Source organism: Manacus candei, unplaced genomic scaffold (assembly GCF_025592945.1).
Source record: "Manacus candei isolate 608988 ecotype Guabito, Panama unplaced genomic scaffold, ASM2559294v1 h1tg000046l, whole genome shotgun sequence".
In the NCBI taxonomy this organism is placed as follows: domain Eukaryota; kingdom Metazoa; phylum Chordata; class Aves; order Passeriformes; family Pipridae; genus Manacus; species Manacus candei.
Window position 1 is genome coordinate 16,671,069 of NW_026138094.1, and position 20,423 is coordinate 16,691,491.

General features: G+C 63.4%; 4 protein-coding genes across 14 annotated transcripts; 1 reads left to right on the plus strand and 3 right to left on the minus strand.

Annotated features, from left to right (window-relative positions):
* The first annotated feature begins 181 nt into the window (after positions 1 to 181).
* PRC1 (protein regulator of cytokinesis 1) lies at positions 182 to 6,214 on the plus strand. Of its 5 annotated transcripts, none has more exons than XM_051796755.1 (14): positions 182 to 301; positions 570 to 702; positions 1,027 to 1,149; positions 1,476 to 1,709; positions 1,788 to 1,958; positions 2,171 to 2,320; positions 2,558 to 2,705; positions 2,789 to 2,925; positions 3,154 to 3,249; positions 3,365 to 3,511; positions 3,868 to 3,978; positions 4,151 to 4,261; positions 4,837 to 5,022; positions 6,077 to 6,214. In XM_051796755.1, exons 1-14 carry the CDS (start codon positions 291 to 293, stop codon positions 6,152 to 6,154), a joined length of 1,836 nt encoding a protein of 611 aa, XP_051652715.1. In that variant the 5' UTR covers positions 182 to 290; the 3' UTR covers positions 6,155 to 6,214. The 5 variants fall into 5 exon arrangements, with proteins under 5 accessions (XP_051652715.1, XP_051652716.1, XP_051652718.1 ...); XM_051796756.1 differs by having other exon boundaries at positions 3,868 to 3,969; XM_051796758.1 differs by having other exon boundaries at positions 4,837 to 4,945; positions 6,077 to 6,196.
* RCCD1 (RCC1 domain containing 1) lies at positions 3,349 to 11,602 on the minus strand. Of its 6 annotated transcripts, XR_007906130.1 has the most exons (10): positions 11,314 to 11,602; positions 10,558 to 10,906; positions 7,670 to 7,791; positions 7,404 to 7,505; positions 7,157 to 7,263; positions 6,904 to 6,933; positions 6,446 to 6,702; positions 5,545 to 5,753; positions 3,736 to 3,870; positions 3,349 to 3,481 (listed from the first exon to the last, which is right to left on the minus strand). XR_007906130.1 is itself a non-coding variant. In XM_051796762.1 (9 exons), the coding sequence occupies exons 1-8, from the start codon at positions 11,576 to 11,578 to the stop codon at positions 5,561 to 5,563; spliced, it is 1,425 nt and encodes a 474-aa protein (XP_051652722.1). In that variant the 5' UTR covers positions 11,579 to 11,602; the 3' UTR covers positions 3,972 to 4,445; positions 5,545 to 5,560. The 6 variants fall into 6 exon arrangements, 3 of the variants coding, with proteins under 3 accessions (XP_051652722.1, XP_051652723.1, XP_051652724.1); XM_051796762.1 differs by lacking the exons at positions 3,349 to 3,481; positions 3,736 to 3,870 and adding an exon at positions 3,972 to 4,445; XR_007906132.1 differs by lacking the exons at positions 3,349 to 3,481; positions 3,736 to 3,870 and having other exon boundaries at positions 5,656 to 5,753; positions 7,111 to 7,263.
* A 296-nt stretch (positions 11,603 to 11,898) lies between these two features.
* Positions 11,899 to 18,044, minus strand: UNC45A (unc-45 myosin chaperone A). 2 transcript variants are annotated; one of them, XM_051796735.1, is made up of 20 exons: positions 17,965 to 18,044; positions 17,620 to 17,778; positions 17,014 to 17,050; positions 16,740 to 16,915; positions 16,548 to 16,640; positions 16,161 to 16,328; positions 15,811 to 15,979; positions 15,398 to 15,568; positions 15,123 to 15,294; positions 14,652 to 14,952; positions 14,397 to 14,491; positions 14,171 to 14,312; positions 13,864 to 14,004; positions 13,599 to 13,726; positions 13,349 to 13,415; positions 13,074 to 13,187; positions 12,855 to 12,970; positions 12,649 to 12,766; positions 12,375 to 12,530; positions 11,899 to 12,167 (listed from the first exon to the last, which is right to left on the minus strand). In XM_051796735.1, exons 1-20 carry the CDS (start codon positions 17,998 to 18,000, stop codon positions 11,907 to 11,909), a joined length of 2,820 nt encoding a protein of 939 aa, XP_051652695.1. In that variant the 5' UTR covers positions 18,001 to 18,044; the 3' UTR covers positions 11,899 to 11,906. The 2 variants fall into 2 exon arrangements, with proteins under 2 accessions (XP_051652695.1, XP_051652696.1); XM_051796736.1 differs by lacking the exon at positions 17,965 to 18,044 and having other exon boundaries at positions 16,740 to 16,931; positions 17,620 to 17,738.
* Positions 18,045 to 18,205: 161 nt separating this feature from the next.
* Positions 18,206 to 19,561, minus strand: LOC127475339 (protein shisa-like-1). Its single transcript, XM_051797069.1, has 3 exons — positions 19,492 to 19,561; positions 18,614 to 18,827; positions 18,206 to 18,425 (listed from the first exon to the last, which is right to left on the minus strand). Exons 1-3 carry the CDS (start codon positions 19,559 to 19,561, stop codon positions 18,206 to 18,208), a joined length of 504 nt encoding a protein of 167 aa, XP_051653029.1.
* Positions 19,562 to 20,423: the final 862 nt, after the last annotated feature.

Here is a 20,423-nt window from a genome sequence, read left to right on the forward strand (position 1 = left end):
CAGGCACCGCCCGGGTGTGGCGCGCGGGCTGCCGCGCGCGGGCTCGTGGCCGCTGCGGCATCGCGAGCGCGCGGCGGCGCCGTTGCACGCGGCCGGACGGCGGCGGCCTCGCCCGTGATTCGATGGAAGCGCCGAAGGTTCTTCGTTGCCATTGGCTGACGGGCGGCTTGGGGCGGGGCAGGGCGCGGCCCGGGTGGCGGTTGTGGGCGGGGCCGCGGTGACACGACAGCCAATCAGCGCGGCCGGGAGGGGAGTTCGAATCGGCGGAGCGGCGGCGTCCGGCGGGAGCGATGAGGAAAAGGTGCGGGAACGGGGGGATACCGGGAATAAGGGAGACAGGGAACGGGGGGATACCGGGAATAAGGGAGACAGGGAACGGGGGGAAACCGGGAACGCGGGGACAGCAACGGGGATACCGGGAGCGGGGGGGATACCAGGAACGTGGGGGAGACAGAGAACGGGGATACCGGGAACCGTGGCTGGGGGGGCGCGGCGCGATGGGAGCCGGTGGCTGCGGGAGCGTTCGGCCCGGAGCCCGCCCTTGGCCGTGACCCCCGCGGTGCCCCCAGCGAGGTCCTGGCGGCCGAGGCCGCGTCCTGCCTGAGCCGGGCCATGGCGGCGCTGCGGGACATCTGGGAGGAGATCGGCATTCCCGAGGAGCAGCGCCTGGAGCGCACCGACGTCGTCAAGCAGCACATCAAGGTGAGGAGCGGGGGCGTGTCCCCGGGTTGGGGGCTCACCGGACTCGCTGTCGAGCCCCCAGCCCGGGACCCGGGCAGCTTGGCATGAGCTCTGTCAGGCCCCCAGGACTGGACCGATGGGGGTCCCTGCCCGGGTGGGAGCATCCAGGGCTGTCACTGCACCTCTGCCCTGGCCCTGTCCCACTGGGGCCCCCACACTGCCCACTCTCACTCAGCCCCAGCAGGGGTCTCCAGTGGCGGTCCTGCTGCTCTGCCTGCTCTCCCTGCATGTTCCCTGCCTGCTCTCCATCCTCACACCCTGCTTTGAACCATGCCTGTGCCACAGAGTCTCCTGGACATGATGGTGGCAGAGGAGCAGAGCCTGAAGGAACGTCTCCTGAAGAGCATCGCCGTGTGCCGGAAGGAGCTGGACACCTTGTGCAGTGAGCTCCAGCTGGGCCCCTTTGAGGTGAGGTGTTGCTTTTCGCTGCTGGGATCCTGCTGCTGCCCTGCCTAGGTGTATCAAGAGGCCAGACCTCACAAAGCAAACGCCTGTTCCAAACTGGGTGCTTGGTAGAGCCGAGGGCTTTGTGGCTCCTTACAGGCCAGCTGTTGAGAAGCAGTTGTGAGGTGTCCTCCGTCACCTCATTTTGTGTATTGCTGCTCTGTTTGCAGCTTCCTGGGGAACATCTTGCCCAGACCCAGGGCTTGTGTCCCTGGACTTCATTTAAAATCCTAAAACATGAGCTAGGTGTGGAGAGGTGTAGAGCAGAGCTGATTTCTGGCCTCTTGCAGACAGAGGAGGAAAGTACCATCCTGCAGATGGAGAAGAATCTGCGCATGCGTGTGGAGGAGCTGCAGAGGCAGAAGCAGGACCGGAAGCAGGAGCTGAAGGCCCTGCAGGAACAGGACCGGGACCTGTGTGATATCCTGTGCACAGCCCTGTTCAGCATTGACAGCAGTGCCGTGCCCAGTCTGGAGGACCTGGACTGCTACCGGCGCCACGTGGCCTCCCTCAACACCCTGAAGGTGAGCAGAGAGACTGAGGGGGTTGGTGAAGGACCCATGAGGGGCCCACTGGTTCCTGACACTGCCCCTCACCCCCAGGAGCAAAGGCGGGAAGAGTTTGTCAGCAACAAGCGTCAGATCATCCTGCTCATGGAGGAGCTGGACCACACCCCGGACACCAGCTTCGAGCGGGACGTGGTGTGCGAGAACGAGGAGGAGTTCTGCCTGTCCAAGGACAACATCGTGGCCCTCCAGAACCTGCTGCAGCAGGTACGCCGTGCACTGAGGCAGCATTTGGGGCTGCTGTGGGTCCTGACAGCAGCTGCCATCACAATGCAAGAGTGACGGCTGGCTTTTGGGCAAGGCTGTATGTCAGAACATCCTTTTGGGGGGCTTGAGGAGATCTTGGGTGCCGAGTGCATGGCTTTGCAGGTGTAGCAGAGCCAAGGGCTGCACTGACCCCCTGCTCTCCCTGCCTGCAGCTGGAAGCCCGGCGGGCTCTGAACGAGGCCGTGTGTGCGGAGCTGCGCTCCAGGATTGTTGCGCTCTGGGAAAGGCTGCAGATCCCACAGGAGGAGAGAGAGACCTCAGCCGTGCACGTGGATGGGTCCAGAGCCAAAACCAGGAGAGCTGTAAGGACCCTGCTATGCCCAAGGCAGGAGGGCTGGGGGTAGTAGCTCCTGGGGCTCTGATGCTCCTGTTTGCTCAGTCAGTGGTGAAGGGAGTGGGCCAAATCCTGCCCTCGTGGGGGGAGAAGCTGGGGGTTGGTGCTGGCAGCTGCCTCATCCTAGAAAGTGGCTTGTGCAGAAGATGAATCCTGTTCTGCCCCTCCTCTTTCTCCCTGACCTGTGCTCTGATCTTGGGAGCAGTTGCAGTTGGAAGTGGACCACCTGGAGGAGCTGAAGCTGCAGAACATGAAATCCGTGATCCAGGCAATCCGGGCAGAGCTGGCTGACTACTGGGACAAATGTTTCTACAGCCAGGAGCAGAGGGAAGGCTTCGGCCCCTTCTATGATGGTGGGTGCCAGCTGGCCAGGCAACTGTGGGGAGGAGTCCAGGGGTCCCAGCTGCCCTCTGACCAGGCTATTGTGCCCTTCCAGAGGATTACACAGAGACCCTGCTCGAGCTGCATGATCACGAGGTGGGCAAGATAAAGAGCTACTATGAAACACACAAAGATCTGTTTGAGGCGGTTCAGAAATGGGAGGAGAACTGGAAGCTGTTCCTGGAGCTGGAGGTATTGTCTGGGCAGGAGCACGCTGGGTCGTGGGGCAGCACACACGTCTGCTCCCGGGGGCTGAGTGCTCTGGGAAGGAGCAGGGAGGCACTGGGGAGGCACAGTGGGCCAGTGCAGGGATGAGGTGCTGTCTTGAGCACTGGGGTGTTTATGCAAGGCTGGCTCCCTGGGGGGTGGGGGGAGCTGGGTGGTGTCTTTAAGTCTCTTCTGATCCCCCTTCTCTACTAGAGAAAAACAACTGACCCCAGCCGCTTCACCAACCGTGGGGGGAACCTGCTAAAGGAGGAGAAGCAGCGAGCAAAGCTGCAGAAGACGCTGTCCAGGGTAGGTCTAGCCCTGGGGAGGGAGCTGTGGTCCCACTGATCAGGGAGAAGGGATCCCTGAGCATGGGGACACCCACGTTTGGTCAATCCCTACACTGACCTCATGTCCTGATCAGCTGCAGGAGGAGCTGGAGAGAAAGGTCCAAGCCTGGGAGCAGGAGTTCAAGGAGCCTTTCCTGGTTAAGGGGCAGCAGTTCATGGAATACGTGTCAGAGCAGTGGCAGCTGTACCGCCTAGAGAAGGAGAAGGAGAAGCAGGAGCGGGTGAGTGTGGAGCTGAGCGTGCTGGCTCCTTCCTGGGAATGCCAGCCTGGGAGTGTCTGTGCTGGGCCCCAGTGCCCCCCAGCTGCTGCCCTGGGCTCTGCCTGCTCAATCCCAGCCTGGAAGCAGCAGGTAGTGGGACAGGTGCCCGTTGCAGTTGTGTCTGTGTGTGCTGAGCCCCTTTCTTGGCCCCAACTGTGCCAGAGGTGCCACTTGGCTCTGGATACCTGTAAATCTTTGGTGAAATTCCTGCTGCATGGCCTTGCCAAGCTGTTGGCAGGGCAGTGCCCACTGGCAGTGGCACAGAGGTGCACCAACTCCACGGTGTTCAGGTGTGTAAGTGCACGTGTCTCCCGCAGCACCTGAAGAAGAGCCGGCAGATAGAAACGGAGATGCTGTATGGCAGCACCCCACGGACCCCCATCAAGCGGCGTGTCCTCAGCCCCCACACACCTGCCAAAGTAAGGAAGGTAAAATGTCCCTGTGGAGCAGTGCAGCTGGGCCGGGGCCCTGCCCGGAGCTGAGCTCTCCCCGAGCTGGAGCCTGGCCTTGGGCTGGCCTCGGCCCTGCGGGAGGGGTCAGGGTGCTCTGGCTCTGCAGGGAGGTGTCCCTCGTGTAATGCGTGCTCTGCTTTCTCCTCAGTTCCACGGCACCTCCATCACCAGCACTACTCCCAACAGCACAGTTCGCTCAGCCTTTGGGGGAACCATCTCCCACTCGCCCACGTCTCGGCTGCCGCCCTCTGGGAAGAAGGTGAGGGGCCTTGGGGGACTCCCTGCCCAGGGCTGGGATGGGCAAACCAGGGCGGCACAGCTCTGCCTGCTGTCACCCTGTGCTTCTCTGCTTCCCCTGCCAAGTTCCCGGGGGGCTGAAACTCCTGTTTGTCTGCAGCCTGCTCCATGAGGCTGCTGCCGTCCTGGTGGGGAGTTTCTGGGACCTGAGGGAGGAGGAGGGTGGCAGGAAATCTTTCTCCAGCCCAGATTTCTAGTGTACTCCTGTTCCTTGCTGCTGAGCCTGCAGCTTGGGGGACCTTCAAAATATGGTTGTGCTGCTGGACAGGGCCTGAGCACTCTAGTCTAGTGGGTGGCACCCCTGCCACTGGGATGGAACAAGATGGGCTTTTTAAGGTCCTTTCCCACCCAAACCATTTCCAGGATTCTGTGACTCTATGCTATATGTTTCTGAGACTAGAATCCAGCCCCAGACTTCGGAGGGCACCCAGAGCCTGACACCACTCTGGCCTCACAGAGGGACAGGCACTGAAGCTGCCACAGCTCTGCTGCCTCTGCTCGATTCCTGCATCCCGTAATTGTTGCCTCCTCCTGCAGTTTGGCCGTGCCCGGACCCCCAGCCGCACGGCAGCGAAGCCCCCCCGACCCAGGCTGAGGCAGTGGAACAAGGAGAACATGTCCCAGCTGGATGGAACCACCCTGAGCGGTGGGTGCACCCCCACAGCCCCTGCCCAGCGTAACCACAGCGTTAGTTCTGTTGCCAGCACCTATTCTGAGTTTGTGGTAATTCACCTCTTCTAACCCCACCCCCTCCCTAGGCGGCACAGGACAGACGTTTCCCCTTCCCCGAGCACCCCCAGGGCTGTGTCCTCCCCATGTCCCCACGCAGGGTGGCTGCTCCTGCCCGTGCCTGTGGCTCCACATGGAGAACTTCAAACTGTGGTTTGGTGGTGGAGGTCTCACACTGCTCCTGCCTCACACAGCCCCTGAGCAGCCAGTGGGGACAGACACCAGCACAGGGGCCAGGCTGGGCTCAACGACACCCCTGTGGGGGGACAGAGCCCAAGGCCCAGCTCTGCTTGTTGAGCCTGTAAGGGGGACCCTGCTTCAGTCCCACCTTCTCCACCAGTCTCTGGGGGTGGTGGGGTGAGCAGAGCCTGTGGGCGGCTGCCAGTGGATGGGGCTTTGCTCTCTAGGGCTGGGGGGCCCTGGGCAGCCTCTGTCCTTTTGTCAGGATGGGCTGAGCCTGAGCTTTACCTTTGTGTGACAGTGGACTGCCCCAATCTCTTCCCTGTGGCAACTGACCTGGTGTTGGGGCACCCTATGTGCCCTGGGACTGAGCTGAAGGGTTCCCTGCTCCAGGCTGTGCTCCCAGGCTGGCACCCAGCCTTGGGTAGGGCTGGGGCTGATTTGTGATGGAAGCAGATTCCTCCCAGGAGTTCCCTTCCTCCAGCAGCTGAACACAACTGTTCCTGTCCCCTTCTCCTACTGATGCTGCAGATTTTAGGAGGTCTCTAAACATGGACAAAGAGGTTTAGAAAGGAGACATTGTTTATTCTGAGCAGGGTGCAAGGTGGGGATTCCCACAAATCAAGCACCCAACTATCAAAACTTTTTGCTATTTATACATTTTAGCAAACAAAGGCATTAACGTTCATTGGTTACAAGTTACATAGTTCTGTTATTAGTATTCTATCTCCCCTTAGCAGGGTGGGCTGCCCTCCCTGCCCATCCCGACCTCTCCCTGCGTCCCTACTGACCTTCAAAGCAGTGACCCTGACCTTGCTGCCCCTCCCTCCCTCCCTTCATCCCCCTCTCCCCCTTCTTGTTCCCACAGCGCGAACTTTCAAAGGCTTCCAGCTCTGAAAGCACCTCCCGCATCCTCAACTCCACCACCACCAACGCCTCGTGCTGAGGCCCCTGCACCCGGCAGGAGCTGCTGCTCCAGCGGCACCGCAGCATCACCCACTCCAGGATAACCCACCTCCAGCTCCCCCCTTGAGAAATTTGCTTTTATTTAAAAAATTTTTCCAGATGTTATGAATAAAGTCCCTGTATGGTCCACAACTCCGAGTCTGTTGGGGTGGTGCCTGTGGTGAGCAGGAGGAGGAGAAGAAATGGGGGGAAGGAGGGGATGGGGGGGCAAACTCAGCACCCCAAAATCTCAGGTGCGGCTCTGGGAGTCCGAGCCAAGCAGGAGCCACACCTAGGGCCTGCAGCCTTAATCCATGTCCTGACTGGTCTTGGGGCTGGTCTTGTAGAGCAAAGCTCGCCCTCATCCTCCTCCTGGCAGCAGCCATGGCTGGGGGGCTCCAGGGCCTCACGGCTCCAACACACGGACATAGGTGGTCCAGGGCCCGCACACCACCTCCTCTGCCCGCAGCCCCTCGGCCACCAGGTGCTCAACCCGACGTGCCTGGTCAGAGCTGGCGATGTCCCCATGTCCCAGCTGTCCGTATTTACCTGCAGACACAGTCATGACACAATGTGGCCCTGGGGCCTCACAGGGTGTGGCTCCTGGACGTTTGTGGGGGAGAGGGAATGCAAGAGCCCGCTGGCACAAACAGGCCCCTCACAGTGATAAAAGAGCCAAGGGTGAAGGAGCAGGAACCAGAAGCTGCTCCTGTGGGGGATGTAAGGTCCCAAAGCCGAGGTGTCACTTACCCCAGCCCCAGGTGTAGAGCTCTCCACCTCCTGCAAGCAGGACAGCACCATCAGCTGGTGCCTGGTGAGCCCCTGCCCCCCTCAGCCCCCCCCTCAGCCCCCCCTCACCCTGAGGGGTGCTGCCCACCAGGTCCCAGTGAGCCCCAGCCCCCACAGCCCACCACCCCACCCCGAGGGGTGCTGCCCCCAGCCCCACCAGGCACTCACGTGTGACAACAGCTGTGTGTCGGGACCCACAGCTGACCCCACTGACCTCCAGGTCCTGTGGCAGATCCAGCAGCGCTGGGAATGCCTGGATGGAGATGAATGGGGTGTCTTTGGCAGCCGACTGCTCCTGGCGGGGCACCAGCTTGGCATTTCCTGTTGAAGAGCTGACTCTCAGGTCCCAGGAGCGACTGGGCACCACCAGCATTTCCTGCAGGCTTGAACTGCACCGGCCCTGCATTCAGCCGTGCAGAGACCCTGCACCCCCTGCCCGCAGCCCAGCCAGCAGCACCCACCTGTGCACACATCATCCTGAGCCCGCTCCTCTACCAGCGCTTTGGAGGGCAGAGCCAGCTGCCCTGACTCGTTCCAGCCCCACATGTACAGGTCTCCTGCCTCTGCAGGGTGGAGGGGAAATGCATCAGGCAGAGTTCAGCCCTCAGCAGCAGCGCTGGGTGCTGTGGGGGCACCAACACCCCATTCCCACCCCTGGGCCAGGTCCCACCAGGGCCGTATGCTGCCACCAGCACCCTGACCTCCCACGCCAGGCCCAGCCCCTCACCACTAACGCTGGCCGAATGCCACCCGCCAGCTGCCACTGCCCACATGGGCACCCCGGCCAGCGCCTCCACCAGCCGTGGCTGCGGCTCCGACTCCAGTGTCCCGTGGCCGAGCTGCCCATGCCTGCAGGGACACACAGAGGGACAGACAGACAGATACCCCCATATGCCACTGCCTCCAGCCCTCGTGCCTCCTGCCCACACTCCCCACCAAGCCCTTCCTGCTGCCAGTGACACAGACCCAGCCTCCCATGACCACCCAATGCCAGGGGGGTGCAGCAGAGGCACAGGGCTCAGGTTGGGCAGGGAAGGAGGGTGCCCCCATGCCCTGCAGCTTGGTGAGCTGCAGCAGGCATGGCACAACATGTGAGACAAGAGTCTGTGTGTGCTGTGCAGCGATGACACAACTTCAGATTGATCAATATTTTTATGAGTCAGTGCAATGAGCAGGGGATCGATTGCAGAGCTCATTGGGCCATGCTGAGCCAGCAACCAGCAGCACCAATCAGTTTGGCCCCGAGTCTCGAAGCACAGGAGGGATCCCACCAGGGACAAGTCTGGGCTCATCCCGGGGAGGCACCAGCTGCCAGCACAAATGTTTCCCATGGTGGGCACAAATGAGGGCAGGATCCAGAGACACACCCTAAGGTGTGTGAATCCTCCCTACGTGGGCAAACTGTGTCTCCCTGTGTGCTGCCAACCGTGGGATGGGGGGCACAGGCAGTGCCAGCCATGGGATGACACAGTTCCCAGCACCATCCAGGCTGGCAGAGCTTGAGATGCTGAAGGAATAGGGAAAAGCCGAGCGTCGGTGGTAGGGCGATGCCAGCACCAGATCCCAGTTACAGCCAGGGGTCACTGGGGAGCAGTGGGACAGACCACTAGGGGCTTTAGTTGTCAGAGCTGGGGCAGAAGCAGGAGCTGGTGGGGGCTGTAGGAGTGAGAGGAGCAGCTTGGCCTGTGTGGTCTGGGGAGCACCAATATGACAGCCCAGACAGCCAACAGCTGTGCTAATGCACAGCACTGGGAAGCATTTTCACCTTCCACAGGAGGAATCAGCAGAGGACCAAGGCAAAGAGACACTGAGAGCTCAGAGACAGGGAAGGGTGTGCTGCAACGGGAAAGGGGCTCCAGCCTGAGAGGGCGATGGCGACCACAGCCAGCAGTAAGAGAGGGGCTACAAAGGGGTGAGCTGGGCCAGCACCTGTCTGTTACACAGCAGAGCTGTCACACTGCAGGACACAGCTGGCAAGGGATGGGTGAGAGCATTCTCAGCCGTGTTGAATAACCAAATTCCAAAAAGGTTAATCCTAAAGTACACATTCCCACATATAGAAACCTTTCCTCTGAAGGCAAGAAGGATAAAATAACGTAGTGTCTGCAAAGCAAGAACTGCTGATGTAAACTGAGTTTTGGGTTTGCCATGAGCTGTGTTTGCTACCAGCTGGCCTAGAGCCAGCAACTGAGGAGAAGGGACTGGGGAGTGAAAAGCTCCTGAGCAATGAGGAATGGGGAGGGCACTGGGCCAAGGTATGCAGCTTGTGACACTGACTGATGGTCAGTACTGCGTTTGGCTTCCATAAGTGGCAAAGAAAGAGGAACACAGCATCCCTTCAACCCTACAGACAGGAACAGCCAGTTCCTGCGGCCAAGCCTCATCATGCACCAGCAGAACTCAGGGATCCAGGGCACGAGGACCTGGGGCCAGACCCTCTGGTGCCTCCTCGGAAAACCTGACTGGGGCAGCACATGCACAAGCAACCCCCAAACGAACAAACACCTCCGTGGGAATAAACTGAGCGATGCCGCTGGCTGTTAAATGTACCCAAGTTCAGCGGCTGGCAGGTGACATGGGGCTGGAGGCTTTTCCCAAGGGGTTCACTGCTCTCCCACAGGCTATAGCAGAGGGATCTGGCACTGAACTGTCAGACTGATGGAACAAACCTCCAGCACGGAAACATAGAGTTGGTGTGGCAAGTTAAGAGGAGCAGACACAGAGCAGGGACCTCAGTGGTCACACAGAGACACCCAGGTGTCCTTGGAAGCTGCCTAGAGGGAGTCACAAGCCAGAGCAGAGGCCCCACAGGAGCCATGGCCCTGGCACCTGCAGAGGAGACACGAGTGCTCATGGGGTCAGCAAGAGGGGACACAGAGGAAATGGGAGCATGGCCAGGCCAGCAGTCCCTGGGAGAAACTGCGAGCTGGGTTGCCTGTGTTGGAGGGATGTGCTGGTACCCAGCGGGACCTGGCTCGGGTGAGGAACAGATCCCATCAGCATGGGGGTGAGCATGGGGCACCTGGGGCTGGTGCCCCAATACTGTTGTCCCAACCACACTCCCATATTCTTCTGGAGCCCCCACACCCCCATGGAAAAATCAGGAGGGATATCCCAGGCAGTATGCAAGGGCGGAGGGAAGGACCATAACACAGTAGCAGCTGTATGTGATCCAGATGGCTCAAAAGTTATTAACTGAAGCTCAGTAATTCTGTGCAACACAGGGAATAACAGAGGGATCAGGATGCAATGACCAGGGTGGTTATTAGTGAATTCGCTGCTGATCATTTAATCACTTAATTAGATTATGTTACTCACCAATTAACTCACCAATTAACACTACAGAGATGTGAACTGGTGTGTCTAAAGCCTGCAGACTAAGGAGGGGCTCAGTCCCTGAGGTGACCCTCGTCTGGACATCCTCTCACCTGCACCCCACAAAGCCCCTCCTGTATCCTCCAAACTCATTCTGCATCCCCGTCATTCTCTCTGCATCCCCTCAGCACAGTGTTTATCCTGTTGTTCCTGAATCCCCACTCGTGACCCACCAGCTTCCCTCCCGAGACCGCTGCTGCCCCTCTCACGCACCCCTGTGCCCCCACAGCCCCCGCTCACCTGCCGCCGCCCCAGGTGAAGACCTCGCCGGCGGCTCCCAGCGCCAGGGCGTGCTCCGTGCCCAGGGCGAGCCGCCGGGCGCGCAGCCCGGCCGGCAGGGCAGTGAAGAACGGCGGCCGCGGCGTGGCGAAGCCGCCGGGCAGCAGCGGCAGCGGCTGGCGGGGCTCCGGCGGCAGCGCCCGGCTCCAGGCGGGCTCGTCCTGCAGCGCGCCCGTCACCGCCGCCTCCCGCCGCCAGGCGCGGGCCTCGGCCGGGCCCCGCAGCACCAGGTGCGTCTCGGACGGCAGCGCCTCGGCCCAGCCCGGCAGCCGCCGCCGCAGCCCCGCGCTCCGCACCTCCAGCCCCGCGCCTACCGCGGTGGCACTTCAGGGACCGGCGCTGGGGACAGTGCGCGGGGCGGGACGGGGACAGCCCGGGGGTCTGGGAGGCCGGGACGGGAACGTCACGGGGGAACCAGCGGGGAACATCCCGGGGCGGGACGGGGACAACCCGGACCGGCAACGCATGGGAACACAGACACACCCGGGGGGACCGGCACCGAGGGGAAACGGGGACATCCCGGGGGAACCGGCGCGGTGGGAGGGCGGAGGGGTCTCATCCCGAGTCGGGGGCGGGGCGGACAGGACGGAGCGAGGGGACCGGCGCGGCGGCGCGGGGCGGAAGGGGGACGGGGACGGGAACCGTGCACTGGCCGGCAAAGGGCCACACCGGAACGGCGGGAGGGACCGGGACACCGGGCGGGCCGGGGGCGCTCACCGGTCTCCACGACCACGTAGCTCCACGCGGGCCACACGCGGAGGATCCCCTCGGGACCCGCCTCCAGCCGCCGCGGCGCCAGGCCCGGGCCCGGCTCCCCGGCCGCCTCCTCGGGGCTGAACCCGAACACGAGCCAGGCGCGGGCGGGCGCCGCCATGGCGGGGCGGCAGCGGGAGGGAGGGGCGGGACCGGAGGTGACGGCGGAGGTACTGACGGACAGATGGACAGAAGCTGGGCCGTGGTCCAGGAGCAGCTTTAGTGTCATCGGGCGGGCCCAGCCCCACCGCGCCGGTCCCGGCCCCGGCCCCGGCCCCGGCCCCGGGCCGGCCCTCCCGGCTAAGGCAGACGGTGGCAAAGGCAGCGGCGAGTCCCCTCCTCCTCCTCGCCCCGGGACGCCGGGTTGGCGCCGCCGGGCACAGCGTGGCCCCAGCTCCGGGCAGTGCTGAGCCAGCCCCGCGGGCGGCCGGACCCTGCCGGGGCCACCCTGAGAGCAGCGTGTGAGCACTGGCCCCGGCAGCGTGTGCCGGAGCCCCGGCAGCGTGTGAGCACAGCCCCGGCAGCGTGTGCAGCGTGTGCGTGAGCCCCGCGGGCCCTCAGGCCTGGCCAGGGTTGGGCTTGATCAGGCCATAGGCCACAGCCTGGGCCAGGCTCTCCTGGGCTGCCTGGGCCACTCGCGGCTTGTCCTTGTCCTTGGCCAGCACCGAGAGGATCTCCAGCATCTCGCTGGCGATGAGCTGTTCAGCCACTTCCCGTGCTGCCGCCATCATGTTCATCACCACTACGGCACCGCGGTGCTGCAGCTCGGCGCTGGGGCTCAGCAGCAGGGCCTGCAGGATCTCCAGCCAGTGCACCGTCTGCAGGGGAGTGGGGCCAACATCAGCATGGCCCCTCAAGAGAAGGGAGCCAGCTCCTCCTCCCTGACAGTCCCAGATTAGTCAGGCTGAGGGGTCAGGACAGGTTGCTCCCTCTTCTGGGGCCAGCACTGGGACAGAGCTCCAGGCCACCATGGGGAGGGAATAAGGGACACAGGGTGCTGTCCCGCCCCACTGCTGGGCACTCACCACCTGGGGGATGCGCTTGCAGATGGGAGGGTGCAGGGCAGTGAGCATTGCCAGGGTCCCCGAGGCTGCCCGACGCAGCTTCTCATCTTCCTCCCCGCTGTACAGGACCATCAGCTTTAGCCGGTCGCTGCCCTCTGCCAGGAACAGCTCCTGCACCTGCACAGGAGGATGAGGAGGGGATGGGTGGGGGTGTGGGGGTCCAGCAGCCCAGCGCAGACCCCAGCCCAGCGCAGACCCCAGCCCAGCGCAGACCCCAGCCCAGCCCAGCCCTCACCTCCTTGCTCATGGCCATGTTGCACATACACTCAGTCGCAGCCAGCCGGATCAGCTCGTGCTCCTCAAACATGTAGCCCTCGATCATGGGCACGGCCCGCTCCTTCAGGATCTTCTGCCTGCAGGGTGGGGAGTGTGAGTGCTCCCTGCCCAGGGAAGCCCACTGGGCCTGAGGGAACAGTCAGCTCCCCTCTCCTCCCTTCTTACCGCAGCCTCTCGCTGATGCCGGCCAGGTTGGTCAAGGCCATCAGCCCCTCAAAGTTCTCCAGGCCCGTGCGCTGCAGGTGCAGGAGGCTGACCAGGGGTCGCACCACCTCGTAGATCTGTAGAGACAGCACACATGGGACTGAGTCAGTGCCCACTGCTGTTCTTACATGAGCCGCTGGTTGGCAGACCTGACCCCCATTCCCCAGCCACAGCACTCACCCGCTCCCCAGGGAATGCCATCTCTGGGTTAGAAGTGATGGTGATCTTTGCCAGGGCCTGTGCTGCCTTGGTCTGCCCCACCTCAGTGCCCTCCAGGGACAGTGGGATCAGAGCCTGTGAGCAGAAACAGCAGCTCATCCTGCAGCCAGCCCACAGCAGCCTCATGTACGAGGCAGCAAGTCTGGCCCCTGCAAAGCAGAGACCCCCAGCCCCCTCGAGCCCCAGCCACCCAGATCGGTGCAGGGTAACAGCACAGTGGGGTCCCATCCCCTCACCTTGCCTCCTCCCTGCGCAACCACGCCACCTCGGTCCTCTGCCTCCTCCACCAGTGCCAGGAACACTCTAGGGACAAAGTGGGAGCAGCTGGAGCACCCAGACAGCTGCAGGGGGCCCAGGCTGCACCGGACTCCTGGACATTCCCATTACTGTCCAGGAGCCATCATTCACCATGGACACGTAAGTTGGCCAGCAGGATGTCAGCAGCCTGGAAACCCAGCTCCCTCCTGACCCTTAGCACACCCATACCTGGAGATCAGCTCCCGACAGGAGTTGGTGAGTGCCGGGTTCTCACTTTTTACCATGCAGGCCAGAGCCGACACCACGCCGGCCATCAACAGCTTCCGCACCCGCCGCTTCACGAACTCTGGCTTGTCCTGTCCCACAGGTGGGGTCACAGTTGGCTCAGGGGCACCAGCTGGCTGGCGAGGTGCCTGACCTCACCCCTGTGGGCCCCAAGGACACCCTGTCCCACCCTCCCCTCTCCTCCTGAGCACAGCCATACCCCACTCACCTTGGGGTGCTGCTCTGGAATGTGCTGCTTGGCGTACTTGGCCAGCTCCAGCATCTGCGGGTCCGGCTCCTCATGGTCGTAGCTGTTAGTGCAATTCACCAGCGTGGAGGCGACAGCATAGAGCACACTCCTGTCCTCCGACTGCAGTGATAACGGTCACACATCACACTCGTGGCAGGGAGGAGCAGCCAGGGCTGGAGCCCACCCAACATCTTCCACATACCCCACCCCACAGCGTGAGCCCCACACCCCTTCTGGCATGTTTCCCTGGTGTCAGGGTGCCCACCCTGCAGTGCTTGGCACATACCTTGGCCAGGTGGAACATGGCCTGCATTGCTGCCTTGTCCTCCACAAACTCCTCCTTGACATCTGCATCAAAGGTGAGGTAGGCCAGGCCTTCCACAGCCCAGCGCCGTGTGCCTGCGTCGATGGCCTCATTGCAGAGCCACCTGGGAGAACAGTCCTTGAGCCCAGCTGCAGGAGCCCATCTGTGAGGCACCCTGCCCACTCCCTCCGCACCCGGCCCCACTCACTTGCGGCACTGCTTGGCCAGCTTCATGGTGGAGCCCTCGGCAAACTGCTTCATGCTGAAGTCAGTACCGCCAGCAGATCCCAGCTTGCAGAGCCCCTGCAGCCAGGACCAGAATGGGGGAGCAGGAATGGGCACGAGCACCCCAGTGTGCCTCCCAGACCCCCAGCAGGGAAGGGCAGTGCTGTGAGTGGTGGTCCTGCACCCACAGCCCGCCCCGGGGCTCATCCCCGTGGCTCCTCCATCCCGCCGCACTCACCACGAGCGCACGGATGCGGATGCTGTCCCTCTCGCTGTGCTTGTAGATCTCCTTGAGCAGGCTGACGCCGTTGGCTGTGATGAAGGAGGCACGCTTGGCCTTGTCGGCCGCATGGATCAGCGCCTCCACCGCTACCAGCTGGTGGGCCTCACAGACAGAGGCACACAGGGACAGCACGCTGTCCATGATGCCCTCCAGCTCCAGCACCCTGTTGCCTGCGTCCAAGGGGCCCTGCAGCAGGCATGACACCGTCTGGATAGCCCGCAGCTTCCCCAGCAGTTCGTGCCCCTCGAACCAGCCCCTGTGCACAAAGACCACCAAAAAAGGTCAAGCTGATCCCACCTGCTGCCTCCTGCTCCACCTGCTGAATACCCCCACAGTGGGTCTGCAGTTGACTTTAGCACTGAGAGTGACAGGTCCTACCAGGTTGCGGGTGACCGAACCCCCGAGCCCCTGGGACCCCCGGCTCACCTCACGTAGTCCTCGCACAGGTGGTGGAAGTTTTCCCTCTCGGCATCGCACTTCAGGTCCTCGTACAGTTTGCTCAGCAGGACGGAGGCACTCATCCGGCTGTTCTCCGTCACAGGCAGGCTGCCCGGGCTGCCGCACACCGTGCTGCCCACCTCCAGGATCTTCTTCAGGCCTGGCAGGGGTCAGACACCCTGGTGAGGGGCACTTTGGCATGTGCAGAACCATGGCAGAGGGGCACAATGCCCCAGTGGGACGCTACTGGCCATTCCGCTCACCCTGGTCAATCACCCAGAGACTCATGCTGTTGTTGGTCTCCTTTGGTGACTTCCTGGGCACCACCTTGATAAGCAGGTTGAGGGCGTTGTCACGGCCGTGTGCTGAGGCCCCTTCCAGTGCCAGCAGCTCCAGGAGGTGCTTGATCAGCAGTTTCAGGTCCCTAGAGGAATCTTCCAGAAGAGACAGTGCCCAGCAGTCAGTGCCTTGGGCACAGCCTCACCCCTACTGTTGTACAGCTGGCAGAGACACTGCCATGACCAGGGACTTCTGCCTCCTGTTAACCCTGGACCAAAGCCTGGCTTTGCCACAGGGAGCAGTGACAGGATGGACAGCAGGAGAAGAGCCCACAGCAGCTCTGCACTTCCCTGGGACTGTCCCCTCCCACCAGCCAGCAAAGGCTGCCCACACTCACCCAGCACCACTGCGTCCTCCTTCCCACGGAAGTCCTTCTGCAGCCCCTCCTTCAGGGAATCGAACATCACATGCAGCAGGTTGCAGGCAGCCAGGGACACCTGCTCATGCTCCACACCCAGCACTGCCGAGAGACGGGGGGCCCCCAGCTCTGCCAGGATGGCCGAGGTCTGCAGGTACAAGCACACCTGTCTGCTGAAGGCCCTGGGGAAGCCTTGGCACTTACCACCCCCGTATCAGGATTCTTCCCTCTTACAAACTCAGGCCTGGCACATGGCAGCTCAGAGCTCCCCTGTCTGACACTTTGCAGCCTCCCCAGCGTGGTTCTCCCCTGGGTGCAGCGGTACCTACCCGGGAGCGGTGGCCGGAGCACAACCCCACCAGCGTGCGCAGGGCTGCCAGCATCAGGTCAGCCTTGGCCGTGTCCAGCAGCTGCGTCAGCAGCCGCACACCATCACTCTGGAAGATCTTCTCTGCTCCAGCCTCCTCTCGTGCCAGCACGATCAGGTTCTGCACAGCCTGGGAAAGGAGACTCCTGTCTAGATCACCAGTCCACCGAACACAGGAACCCCTGGCAGCCACAGGCACCCGCCCTCCACCGTCTCGGGGAGCACATTCTGCAGGGGGGAGCCTGGTCTGCCCAGGCAGCACCACTAATCCACTGTGGACCTGAGAGCACTGAGCCTCCCCTTCTCACCTCCCAGACACAGCACTACCCCCTGCTCTCTGAGCTCAGACCTTCTGCTTCTTGTCCGCATCCTCTTCTTTAGGATCCAGCAAGATCTGGAACATCTGCTGTACCTTTGAGTCCGTGCAGGACATGGTCTTCATCTGAGAGAGAGCAGAAAGAGCAACTCAGCCCTCCTGGCCTCCCCCAGCTGTCCACAGCCACAGGGGGTCCGGCAGTCCCCCACTGCCCCCACCACTGACCTTCTCGTGCATGCTGCTGCCCAGCGCACGCAGGGCCTCCTGGAAGGCCTTGTTCCTGGGCTCCAGGCTCACGCACCGCTGCAGGTCACCGACGGCCTGGTCCAGGCGGCCCAGCTGCTGCAGCGCCTGGCTACGGCGGAACAGCGCCTTCACGTCCCGGCCGTCGGCCTCAATGGCTGTGCACAAGAGAGTCTATCGCAGAGCCCCCAGCCTGCCCTGGCCTGCCCTGGTGGGCAGCACAGAGGCCAGCCCCCCTCAGCCCCACTGACGGTACCTTTAGTTGCATCAGCCTCCGCCTTGGCGTAATCCTCCTGCAGAGATTTGGGAGAGGCAAAACCTGAGGGCTGCCCAGGCAGGCCCCGCATAGACCAACACCCCCCATTTTGGGGAGCAGGGACAGGCTGGGAACACCGTCACTGCACACTGTGAGCCAGCCCAGCGCGACACCCTGTCCTTCCTAGAACGCAACCCTCAAGGGATCCCTGTGGAGCCCTAGGGCCCCCGATGCTTTTCAGGTGCTTCTGGTCTACTCAGGCCCCTGAAACTCCTTGTGTTCCCCCCTTGCCTCAGAGACAGTTCCCCAGGGGGAGATCAGAGATGCTGTGACTGCCTGGGGACAGCCCCAGGGCACATGCACAGCCCAGGCACAGACGGGAGCATCCTGGCCCCCACAGCCCACCTGGGAGGTGAGGCAGCAGGGGACAGTGGGCAGGGGCAGGGGAAAAGGTGAGCAGAGACAACATCTGATAGTGCCCTGTCTGGGACCAAGAGCATTCTACTTGGGGACCGACACTGCCTCCGGCGCAGGGAGCACCTGGCCAAGGCAGACAGCCCCAGCCGGCCGGGCAGGTTCTGCGGGGCCGCCCCGCCCCGCGCTCACCAGTTTCAGGTAGCAGGCGGCCCGGTTGCGGTGCAGCACAGCGCGCTCCGGCGCGGCGTCGCTCAGGCTCAGCGCCTCCGTGTAGGCAGCGAGGGCCGCGCCGTGGTCCCCCGCCTGGAACAGCGCGTTGCCCCGCGCCCGCAGTTGCTCCGCCGTCACCTGCCGACGGGAACCGCTTGGGACGCAGCCCCGGGCCCCATATCGGCGGCTGCCCGGAGACGGGCCCGGGATCCCGGGACAGGGAGTCCCCGGGACAGGGACCCGCCCGCCCCAGCACGCCGGTCTCAGCCCCGAGCCCCCCCGGTCCCGCCCGGTCCCGTCCCGGTCCCGCCCGTCCCCGCTCACCGGCTCCTCCATCGCGCTCGTGACGTCACCGCCCATCGCCCGGGGAACCCGGACGCCACCGCCCGTGTCACGTGACGGGGCGGGGCCGAGCCTGCAGCGCCGCCCCGCGGCCCGGCGGTCCCGGCACCAAGCGCCTGCGGCCTCGTGGCTGTCCCCGCGCGTCCCCCCGGACACCCCCCGTGCTGCACCCCGGGGGCGAGTGCCACCACCCCTACACCCCTGCCCCACCCGCGGGACCCCCTCAACAGCCCCGGCTGGGGCGTGGCAGGCTGGGGGCACCGTGGGAAGGCTGGGCACTGGGCAGGTGCCCTCCCCGGGGTCTGCAGGGTGGGCAGTGGGCGCAGGGCAGGAGGCGGCCGAGGTGGCAGCGTCGGGTCCAGTAGAAGTGGCAGAGGTCGATGGCCATGAGCAGGAGGACAAGGAGCCCGTAGAGCCCAACAAAGGGCAAGGCCAGTGGGTTCCTGCGAGGGGGTTGCACTTCAGGAGGGGGCAGCCATGGCCTCCCCCAGCACAGCGGCACTAGGGAGGGCCACCCAGGGCCCGGTGTGGGCTCCAAGGGACAGCACAGGCCCAATGCCAACAGCCACGGGAGGTCCCTGGGGCTGTGCTGGGATCCCCGAGCAGCACACCCAGCCACAGTCCTGCTCACCGGAGTAGCTCAGGGCTGGCCAGGCTGGAGAGGTTCACCCCGGTGAGGGCCTCCAGGGCCAGCTGGGAGCAGCAGGACTTGAGGGCGCGCGGGCTGGGCTGGCAGCAGTAGCGGTGGCCGGGAGGGTCAGTCAGCCGTGGGCAGTAGAAGCCGGGGTGGGAGCGGCCGTCACGGCCAACGTAGCCCTCGCAGAGGTGCAGGTTCTGCACTGAGACTGCGGCGGGTAGCAGGGGCTTGGAGAGGGCCAGGAGGGAGTCCCCACTGCGTGAGCCACAGAGCCACACGGTGCCGGCAGGACAGGCTGCCAGCTCCAGCAAGGGGGCCCTTGCAGGGATGCCACAGAGCAGAGCCTTCCCAGTCCCAGCAGGGATGAACTGGAGCTCACTAGCCCCAGGGGACCTGGCTAAAATGACACAGGGACCCTTGGCTCAGCTCTCAGCGTGGGCTCCAGCCCCCCAGCAGTGCCTGCTGCAGCCACGGCCCTGTGTGTGCCGTGACCACCAGCGCTTGCCATGGCCTCAACAAGGGCAAACATGGGTGAGGAGGGTGATGGTGGCAGAGGGGAGGGGAAAGCCCTCGGGGACATCAGGTCAGCCCCCATCTCTCCATGCTGAATCTTTCCCTGTTCCCCATGACCCCACAAGGACAGCACTTACACCCCACAGATGTGCTGCAGTGGGACCAACCCCAGCACCACCACACCTCAGCCACCATCCCCAGCATGAACCACCACCTCCCACTGTGGACCACTGCCTCCTAGCACAGATGCCTCCAGCCTCCGTTCTGGGCTGTCAGGGAGCAACCCCCAAGGGACAAAGCTTCGTCAGAGATGGGGAGGATAGGTTCAGGGAACAGAAGGGGCAGGAGTGGGGCTGTACCTGTCCCAAGGATGCTGGGGAACAGAGCCGTGGTGAGGAGCAGCTGGAGCAGGAGCCCACCCAGCCTCATCCTGGCCGACACTGAGCAGAGGCAGCTCTGGCTCCAGTGGAGGCAGAAACCACAGCCACTCCTGCTCCCGCCTCCATCGCAGCCCATCAAGAGCCGCTCAGAGCCATTAGAGCCTCCTGCACTCACTCAGGCTCAGTCCGCAGGGACCAGGGCGGAGGCGGGAGCATCAGTAATGAGCTTCTGGGGCCAGGAGCTCCTTCCCCACCCAGCCACGGATCAGCAGCCACAGGGTCCAGGGCCCTGGTTGGGCACCGGGACCCGTCCCAGGATCCAGGAGTTATGGCGAAGGCCGTGGGCCAGGCCAGGGCATGGGGTGAGTGCCTGGCACCAGGTGGGGGCAGGTCGCCTGTGCTGCAGTCCCTCAGCACCCACTCCCTCATCACCCACCCCTGGGCAGGGCCCTGCGCCAGCCCCCTGGCCCCCTGCCAGCCATGACATTAGCCAGGCTCCAGCAGAGGGTCTCCATGCCAGGCATCCTCCAGGTGCTGCAAAGGGCCGAGCTGCTGGGGCTGGTCCATGCTGGCTCCACGAACTCAGCCCCTTCCAGGGCTGTGGGATGCAGGACCACGGCCGAGCCTGTAGCACGCAGAGGTGCCAAAGGCTGTGCAGGAATCATGGAAGCACAGAATCATTTAGGTTGGAAAAGACCTCTAAGTTCATCGAGTCCAATGAAGCCAGAGCTGAGGGAGCTCCCCCGCCTCCCGCTGCAGCCCTCCCCGCTGGCAGTAATTAGCCCCAGGGGCCAGGGAGCTCGAAGCCCCTGCGGTTCCCACAGCAACCAGGAGGATGCTCTGGTGAGGTGGCATCAGCACCTGCACCTCAGCTGCTGCAGCCTCAGCAGAGACTGGACTGCCAGGCTCAC

Bases quoted from the DNA above. Each gene is read 5' to 3' on its own strand.
- PRC1 (XM_051796755.1), top strand. The intron at 1,710-1,787 runs GTGAGCAGAGAG...CCTCACCCCCAG, and splicing joins CCTCCCTCAACACCCTGAAG to GAGCAAAGGCGGGAAGAGTT. The intron at 2,321-2,557 runs GTAAGGACCCTG...TCTTGGGAGCAG, and splicing joins GAGCCAAAACCAGGAGAGCT to TTGCAGTTGGAAGTGGACCA.
- RCCD1 (XM_051796762.1), bottom strand. From the start codon at position 11,578: ATGACACTAAAGCTGCTCCTGGACCACGGCCCAGCTTCTGTCCATCTG. The intron at 7,506-7,669 runs GTGAGGGGCTGG...TCCACCCTGCAG, and splicing joins GCATTCGGCCAGCGTTAGTG to AGGCAGGAGACCTGTACATG. The intron at 7,264-7,403 runs GTGGGTGCTGCT...GCTCTTCAACAG, and splicing joins TCAGGATGATGTGTGCACAG to GAAATGCCAAGCTGGTGCCC.
- LOC127475339 (XM_051797069.1), bottom strand. From the start codon at position 19,561: ATGAGGCTGGGTGGGCTCCTGCTCCAGCTGCTCCTCACCACGGCTCTG. The intron at 18,828-19,491 runs GTACAGCCCCAC...TACCCGCCGCAG, and splicing joins CCCCAGCATCCTTGGGACAG to TCTCAGTGCAGAACCTGCAC. The intron at 18,426-18,613 runs GTGAGCAGGACT...ACCCCCTCGCAG, and splicing joins GCCAGCCCTGAGCTACTCCG to GAACCCACTGGCCTTGCCCT.
- UNC45A (XM_051796735.1), bottom strand. From the start codon at position 18,000: ATGGGCGGTGACGTCACGAGCGCGATGGAGGAGCCG. The intron at 15,569-15,810 runs GTGAGTGTGGGC...CTCTTCTGGAAG, and splicing joins GGAGGACGCAGTGGTGCTGG to ATTCCTCTAGGGACCTGAAA. The intron at 14,005-14,170 runs GTATGTGCCAAG...TTATCACTGCAG, and splicing joins CCATGTTCCACCTGGCCAAG to TCGGAGGACAGGAGTGTGCT.